Below are 9,231 nucleotides of genomic sequence, written 5' to 3'. Positions count from 1 at the left end.
GTAATAATTTAATGGTAAATCTATTGATAAACTGGGTAAATCACGATGTAGCCTAGGCCTATTCACAAGACAGGTGAATGCATATTCAATAGGAGTGTGTGCATGCATTGAGTTTGAGCTTGTTTAGGCTGATTTCAGATGTCAATATGTTTCCCTTCCATTTGGGACTTATTTTATTGTACTGATCAACATCATTTTCATAAAAGTATCTTATTTTTTTTGGTGCTGTTTCTAACCAGTAATGAGGTCATTTATGAGGCAAGAGAGGGGCGGTCCGTCAGAACCCCCCGATTGGTGGCAATCGCCTTAGAAATAAGCATATTTTGCATTATGGTTTGCATTTTATCACAAACTATGTATTTGGGTAGTGAAATGATGTTTGCTTCAGCTGTAAACTAGCAAGGAAAGATAGCGTCCTAAGCTGGAGGATCCTGGAATCTTCTTCCAATGTAACGTGTTCTAGCCTGTATAGACATAGCAAACAGTATATAACAGTTTCAACATTTCTATATACCATGTTGCATTATTCAAGTGTGTTAACTTCTGTGCAGTATGAGTGGGGAGCTAATATGATGCTGCCCAGACTCCCACTGCAGGCTAATTGAATCAAATTTTATTTGTCACATACACATGGTTAGCAGATGTTAATGTGAGTGTAGCGAAATGCTTGTGCTTCTAGTTCCGACAATGCAGTAATAACCAACAAGTAATCTAACTTACAATTCCAAAACGACTGCCTTATACACACAAGTGTAAGGGGAAAAAGAATATGTACATAAAGATATATGAATGAGTGATGGTACAGCGCGGCATAGGCAAGATGCAGTAGATGGTATCGAGTACAGTATATACGAGTATATATATGAGATGAGTATGTAAACAAAGTGGCATAGTTAAAGTGGCTAGAGATACATGTATTACATAAAGATGTGGAGCAGGCACGGTGTGCTCATGCTATAAGGGTTACATCGGCTGCGCTGATAGACTTGCTCTGTGACACACATTTGACAAGTACTGAAAGTTTCCCAACGTATTTTATGATCTGCTATTAAAAAAGTACTGAAGTTTCAGTATACCGTGCAACACTAATGTATTGATATGTATATTTTTGTAATTACAGGGATCCTATGAAACAGAGACCTTGGGTCTCAGCATGACTGTCAAAATAAAGATAAAATAGAAAATACATTTTAAAAAGAGAAGAAATATTCACAGCTACCCTATCATCTCAGAACAATGAGTCAGATATTTCACCAGATGTATAAACGTGAAGCATCCAGTTACCCGGTCCACTCACTACCAAATATGGTGATGAGAAGAAGCCCAGATGATGGCAGTGGGAGAAGATGGAGGGAGACAGATTTTGGCTGACATTCTGCAAATTTTCTGAAGATTAAACATTTAATCTCCATACAGTTTACTGTTTCCAAAACTAGAATCTGTAACAAAACAGAATGGAATGCGTTCTGTAAACTTTAGCTTTGCCAAAATGTTAAAAAAATGCATTGTTCAGAAGTGCAAGGGCGAATTGAGTTATTGTACACACGCGCTTCAGAGTGGGCGCTCCCTAATGGAAATATGCAAATAAATGCTAAAATGCGACAATAGAATTTCCCTAGCTCATGCTTGGCTCTGCCCACTATGATTAATTTGCTCCAATTGAAAACGACAGGCTCTGGCCTATCTTGGATTAGCTATAAAAAAAATATTTGTTGTCACGGTCATATTTTTCACTAATTGGTCTTTTGACCAATCACATCAGATATTTTACAGAGCTCATCTGATTTGTCAAAATACCAATTAGCGAAACAAAGATCAGAATTGGGCTGTGTAAACACAGCCGATTCTTCACATATTGCATTACATTCCACTTAACAATTCTGTAAATGGGAAAGACGTGTAGAAAAACAGTAGCCATTTATTCAATTAATATAGTGCTCTATATACCAAACTTTTACATTAAACACATTTTTGTACATGCAAAAGATCATTCTTGAAACATCTCAAACAAGTTATTTATTATATGTCAGCCAGTCAGATATGCAGTCCAGATTGACCAACTCAGACTATTTTGGACCTGAGATACAGAAAAACGGACGTTTTCAGCGTTTAACAAATTCATTCAGGAACTGACACAACATGTTGTTAAGAAATCATTACACATAAATTGTTGTTCAACAACACGTCTTTTCTAAGAATGAAGCTGTCGCTAAAATGCCACTAGATGGCATAAAAAACATTCTCAACACAACTTGAGTATTTTACATGGTAAGAAACAGCTGAACTCCCTGACGTTTTCATGGTAAATAGATATTTTGATGCAATTTGTTACTCTGTTAATCCTCTTAAGATAATGTTTTGTAAGCATTTTGTTTTCTGAGAGAGACAAACATTTCACAAGTAAAAAAATAAAATGTTTTAATTGAAATGCATTTCGCAAACATTACACGAAACAGAAAACAGTATTAAAAAAACAAAATTTTATTACAAAAATATTATTGTACAGTACTAAATGTACATGAGCACCAGAGGTGAGTTGCAGCATGCAATGTTTCACAGAGGAATTGCATAAGATTAACATGGCAATTCTAAACCACTTGAGGACTAGACCTATGACATGAGGGGGAATGACTGTTACATTTTCTTTGTAATCGTTATCTTATATACAGTATACATCATATGGTCAGATTCTTAATCAAATATGAGACAACTAGGTCAGCATAAAGTTGTAATTCAACTTAACAATACAATCAACACTTGTCATTTTTCACTAAATGACCCATAGGTCAATCCAATCTGGAATAATGGTTGTTACCAAAAGAAAAATAGAAGAATAAAGTAAAAACAACTAAATAGCTTTTTGGTGAGTTTTAAAAACCAATAGACACAGGTACAATACTCATCCTCATGTACCTTATATAAAAATATACCTCACAAGAAATGTAAGTCAAATACACATCTATAGCGCTGTAAAATCATTTGGCATCTTACACATATAGGGTGAATAATACAACTAATAATACTGCTTTTTTTAGTTGGATACATATACAATATCTGAATACAAAAATAAAAAAGCCCTCATCACCAAATCCATCTAATTTCCCTGATGAATTGTACTTCCCTACATGAAACAAAAATAATACCACCTAATCAGAACCGAGAACAGCATAGTTTGTGTTGCTATAATGAGAATAGAAAAGCTTTCACATTTGTAAACATTTTGTCTAGATTTTAAATTGTCACAGTTACATTTTCCAATTTACACAAACGTAAAAGTTCCTTATATTACTTAATGCTTTGGGAGTTTGGATACCGGTACATGTTTAGATGAATGTTTAAAAAAAATACAATTGTACATTCCAGAGTTGGGGTTAATTCTATTAGAAATGTTCATTTGTGTAAATTGGAACACCTTTAATCAAATTTCAGTTGATCTAAATTGAACCTAAACCTGGTAATATCTCATATGAACTAATTAATGATTTATCCAGGGCAACATGCATCCAAAGACATCTAAATATTTGTTGTAAGTAATTTTCATCCTTTAAAGTACAATTAGAGTTTGCTCTTGGTTGTCTAGTATAAAAACACATAATAAAGAAATGACTCTAGCACACATGTGAGAGGGTATTTCTTGCCCTGAGACTTCTCAATGAAGCGCTATTCCTACAAAGCAGGCAGCTTAGTAATATGTCTATCCCAGGTAAGGGTTTTAGCACTGCTTATCATGGGAGGTGTAGTTCATATGAACTACAAGCCTTTCCTAGTTTCCATCTACCTTGCTCATAGTCCATTGTTGGGTGGGAATAGCAGCAGTGGCTAGGAGACAAGGCCGTAGGTGTGGGGTGGGATGAGAGGGGGCTGGGATGAGAGGGGGCTGGTTAGCACTGGTAGTGGAAATGCTGGTGTTGATGGACCTTACCATCCATATGGGCGTGGGAGTGTGTGTGCGAGTGCATGTCTGTGTAAACGTTGGAGTAAATCTTAGGGGGCCCACTAAGGACTGGGGCTCCCAGGCCCACCAGTCTATGGCTGGGGTAGTCAGGGCTATTCAGGGCATTACAGGGGGTGTTGGTGCTGGGCTCTTTGTCCGAGATGTGTTGGTCTCGGTGGACCATGGTCATGGGGCGGGGTGGCAAGGTGTTGTGGCGTCGGCGGCTGTGGCACAGCCAGAGTACAATGGTGCCTACGATGAGGAGGGCTGCTGCAGGGATGCCGATAATCAGAGGCCAGGGCAGGCCGGAGCTCAGGTGTGGAGGAGTCACTGTGTTCTCCACCTGAGGGTCTGGACACACAACAGTGGAGAGATCAGTGAGCTCTACAGATCTAAGCTTTCTGACAAGATATAACAAGAATAACCCACTGCCATTCCATCCCAGTAAAGTCCCATTCTACAGTTAGTGAATGGCTGTACTCACCTGGCAGCACAGTGAGGTAAGCACTGCGGAAGCTGTAACCCATTGTGTTCGCTCCCAGGCAAATGTACATCCCAGCATCCCCATCACGGGCCTTGATGATAGCCAGCTTGTTGAGGTAGGAGCCGTCAGGCCGGGACCACACGTCCCCCGTGGGCAGAACCACAAAATGCTGCCCTCCGACTTCCAAGGTGGAGTTATAGCGGTCCTCTGTGCCTGCGTCAACCCTCTTCAGCCACTGGACCACAGGCTTCACGTCACTGTGGACCTTACACTGGAAGGAGGCGGTGCCACCATACTCCACAGTGGTGTTGACCGGGTGGGTGCCGGTCAGAACAGGCTTGCAATGAGAGCGCTCTGTAGGGAGATGGACAGGATTCATAAGCATGTGAATCATAATGCAAACACACTCAGCACAATTACCCTGGCAACGTAAGAGAGGCCTGGGGTATAAATACAACTGGAGTGTGCTGTAAAATTATTTGCGGTGGTGGTGTTGGCCAGTGCAGTGACCCGTCCTTACCGATGACATCCAGCTTGTAGGTGGCGTTGATGTGCCCGGCTGGGTTGGAGACATGGCAGGTGTACTTGGCACTGTCCTGGGGCTGCAGGTTCTTTAGGGTGAGGGTCCACTGGGGGCGCTTGCCCTGGCGCGGGGGTGGCAGAGGGGTCTGGTCCTTCCACCAGGTGATGATGGGGGGAGGGGTGCCGCTGGCCTGGCACTTGAACCTCACTGAGCTGCCCACCGGCTTGTACAGCACCCGCCTGCGCATCTTAGTGGGCTGACTAAACCGAGGCTTCACTGCAGAGAAGACACATTATGAAGGTTAACACAGACTTCAATAACATTCTGCAGGGCTGTAATGTAGTGAAGGGAGGCAGTCGGCTACTCACCCCAGGGCTCTCCTGTAGGGTCAAGCTGGGTGAGCTCAGCATTGGATTCCACTATGGCAGGTGGAGCGTCTGTCTGGCTCGCTGCTGTGTCATCTGAAAAACAGTCAGTCAGTCATTGACTGAGGGTTAGCCTCTGTGACTTACACCCATGTATGGAGTATGAAGATCATTTCATAGCAAAAGAAAGGGCTTATAACATTCATAGGACTATTAATTCCCATTCTGAATAAATCTGATCATAGGACTGTGGAAGACAAAACACATTACTCTAGTATCTAAAAAAACATCAAAGTTGGGTGTTTATGTAGTCTTAATTTTTAAAAATATTGCTGAAAAATGATCTACTTGTCACTCTACAGAGGAAACGAAGCCAATATAAAACCAATGGGTCAAAGACAAGAGTTATCCTACCCCCTGCCATTACCACAAAGTATCCTTCAGATATGGCCACATAAATCTAGTGGTCAGTTATTGTTTCAGTGAGGTGAGCGATTTCATCTAGGATCCAAGTACTAATGTCTGCAAATGGAGTCGCATAAATCACATGGGGTCTAAGGATGAGTACAAACTGCTGGAGGATCTCTGATTTATTTGCTTTGGAGCTCCAACCGGATCAAATCAAAGTTTTGTGGTCGTGTACACAGATTTGGACATGTTATCACAGGTGCAGTGAAATGCTTGTGTTTCTAGCTCCAACAGTGCAGTAATATCTAACAATAAAAACAAAAAATACACACAATTCAGAAAAATCTAAATTAAGAAATATCAGAATGAGCAATGTCAGAGAATGGAATATGCATGTGTTTGTGTGTGTGTGTGTAAAGACAGTATATGAATAGAAAAGGTGTGTACAGCTATATATATATATATATTACACACACACACACACACACACACACACACACACACACACACACACACACACACACACACACACACACACACACACACACACACACACACACACACACACACACACACAATATGCCTATTGTCCTGTAGCCCATCCCAGCCTTGTGCAGGTCTACAATTTGATCCCTGATGTCCTTACACAGCTCTCTGGTCTTGGCCATTGTGGAGAGGTTGGAGTCTGTTTGATTAAGTGTGTGGACAGGTGTCTTTTATACAGGTAACGAGTTCAAACAGGTGCAGTTAATACAGGTAATGAGTGGAGAACAGGAGGGCTTCTTAAAGAAAAACTAACAGGTCTGTGAGATCCGGAATTCTTATTAGTTGGTAGGTGATCAAATACTTATGTCATGCAATAAAATGCAAATTAATTACTTAAAAATTATACAATGTGATTTTTTGGATGTTTGTTTTAGATTCCGTCTCTCACAGTCGAAGTGTACATATGATAAAAATTACAGACCTCTACATGCTTTGTAAGTAGGAAAACCTGCAAAATCGGCAGTGTATCAAATACTTGGTCCTTCTGTAGCTCAGTTGGTAGAGCATGGCGCTTGTAACGCCAGGGTAGTGGGTTCGATTCCCGGGACCACCCATACGTAGAATGTATGCACACATGACTGTAAGTCGCTTTGGATAAAAGCGTCCGCTAAATGGCATATATTATTATTATATTATTACTTGTTCTCCCCACTGTATATATTAGGATGGTGTGTATGGACAGTATACGAATAGAAAAGGTTTGTACAGCAGTAGTTATATAGGATGGTGAGTATAGACAGTATATGAATAGAAAAGGTGTGTACAGCAGTAGTTATATAGGATGGTGTGTATAGACAGTATATGAATAGAAAAGGTGTGTACAGCAGTAGTTATATAGGATGGTGTGTATAGACAGTATATGAATAGAAAAGGTGTGTACAGCAGTAGTTATATAGGATGGTGTGTATAGACAGTATATGAATAGAAAAGGTGTGTACAGCAGTAGTTATATAGGATGAGCCATGACTAGAATACAGTACATACATATTGAAGTGGATAAAACAGTATGTAATAATTAAAGTGACCAGTGTTCAGGACCGCTCTGTGTGAAACAGGATGAATAATTCTGCTTGGAGATCAGTGGAGTGTGAGGTGTCTAAATGACCGTGTGTTTGGCTTTCAGAGCGTAGGAAGTTCTACAGATCTATAGGAATGATAAGCAGGTAAAACTCTGGTATTATTCTAACTGGCTATGTGAGGCAGGGGTGAGCAAACAGTGCCATATTGTTGCTTCTCTCAAGTTTCCGCAATGTTTAAAACAAGACAGCGTGTTGACGTAACCCTGAGCAGGAAACCAATTAACTGCCTTTAACCTAAACTGCGCAGGCAGGCAGTTCAAACGGACAAGGCTGAGAGAGAGCGCTGCTTTGTTTGGGCCGACCCTCTGGCACGACCCACAGGAATACACAGTGAACCTATTCTAACCCAAAGTCCATTACAGACTGGGCTAACACACACACATACAGTGCTTTCGGAAAGTATTCAGAGCCCTTGACTTTTTCCACATTTTGTTTCGTTACAACCTTATTCTAAAATGTATTAAATCATTTTTTTCGTCATCTATCTATACACAATAACCTACAATGACAAAGCAAAAACAAGTTTAGATTTTTTTGCATATGTATTAATATATACTTTTTTAAATGTTAAAATTACCTAAGTATTCAGACTCTTTAACTGGTACTTTGTTGAAGCACCTTTGGCAGCAATTACAGTCCCGAGTATTCTTGGGTATGATTCTACAAGCTTGGCAGGCCTGTGTATTTAGAGAGTTTCTTCCATTCTTCTCTGCAGATCCTCTCAACCTCTCTCAGGTTGGATGGGGAGCGTCGCTGCACAGCTATTTTCAGGTCTCTTCAGAGATATTCGGGCTCTGGCTGGGCCACTCAAGGACATTCAGAGACTTGTCCCGAAGCCACTCCTGCGTTGCCTTGGCTGTGTGCTTAGTGTCATTGTGCTATTGAAGGTGAACCTTCGCCCCAGTCTGAGGTCCTGAGCGCTCTGTAGCAGGTTTTCATCAAGGATCGCTCTGTACTTCGCTCCATTCATCTTTCCCTTGATCCTGACTAGTCTCCCAGTCCCTGCTGCTGAAAACCATTCCCACTTCATGATGCTGCCACCACCATGCTTCACCGTAGGGATGATATTGGCCAGGTGATGAGCAGTGCCTGGTTTCCTCCAGATGTGACGCTTGGCATTCAGGCCAAAGAGTTCAATCAGACCAGATAATCTTGTTTCTCATAGTCTGAGAGTCTTTAGGTGCCTTTTGTCAAACTCCAAGCGGGCCGTCATGTGCCTTCTACTGAGGAGTGGCTTACATCTGGCCACTCTACCATAAAGACCTGATTGGTGGAGTGCTGCAGAGATGGTTGTCCTTCTGGAAGGTTCTCCCATCTCCACAGAAGTACTCTGAAGCTCTGTCAGAGTGACCATCGGGTTCTTGGTCACCTCCCTGACCAAGGCTCTTCTCCCCCAATTGCTCAGTTTGGCCGGGCAGCCAGCTCTAGGAAGTATTGGTGGTTCCAAACTTCTTCCATTTAAAAATGATAGAGGCCACTATTTTCTTGGAGACCTTCAATACTGCAGAAATGTTTTGGTACCCTTCCCTAGATCTGTACCTCGACACAATCCTGTCTCTGAGCTCTATGGTCAATTCCTTTAACCTCATGGCTTGGTTTTGCTCTGACATGCACTGTCAACTGTGGGACCTTATATAGAGAAGTGTGTGCCTTTCCAAATCATGTCCAATCAATTGAATTTACCACAAGTGGACTCCAATCAAGTTGTAGAAACATCTCAAGGATGATCAATGGAAACAGGATGCACATGATCTCAATTTCGAGTTTCATAGCAAAGGGTCTGAATACTTATGTAAATAAGGTATTTCTGTTTTTCAAACACTTCTAAAAATCAGTTCTCTTTGTCATGGGGTATTGTGTGTAGATTGAGGAAAATAATTATTCAATACATT

General features: G+C 41.1%; 1 protein-coding gene across 1 annotated transcript in view; it reads right to left on the bottom strand.

Annotated features, from left to right (window-relative positions):
• Positions 1–2,460: 2,460 nt before the first annotated feature.
• Positions 2,461–9,231, bottom strand: part of LOC124011226 (fibroblast growth factor receptor-like 1) — a 58,979-nt gene continuing 52,208 nt past the window's right edge. Inside the window, exons 4-7 of the mRNA XM_046324370.1 lie at positions 5,310–5,402; positions 4,939–5,217; positions 4,419–4,772; positions 2,461–4,285 (exon numbers count right to left, since the gene is read on the bottom strand). Of these exons, the coding sequence (XP_046180326.1) occupies positions 3,882–4,285; positions 4,419–4,772; positions 4,939–5,217; positions 5,310–5,402 (1,130 nt within the window). The 3' untranslated portion in view covers positions 2,461–3,881. The remainder of the gene's footprint in view (positions 4,286–4,418; positions 4,773–4,938; positions 5,218–5,309; positions 5,403–9,231) is intronic.

This window comes from Oncorhynchus gorbuscha, linkage group LG23 (assembly GCF_021184085.1).
Source record: "Oncorhynchus gorbuscha isolate QuinsamMale2020 ecotype Even-year linkage group LG23, OgorEven_v1.0, whole genome shotgun sequence".
Taxonomy (NCBI): domain Eukaryota; kingdom Metazoa; phylum Chordata; class Actinopteri; order Salmoniformes; family Salmonidae; genus Oncorhynchus; species Oncorhynchus gorbuscha.
Note: the sequence above shows the minus strand (reverse complement) of the source record. Positions and strands in the feature narration are given on the sequence as shown.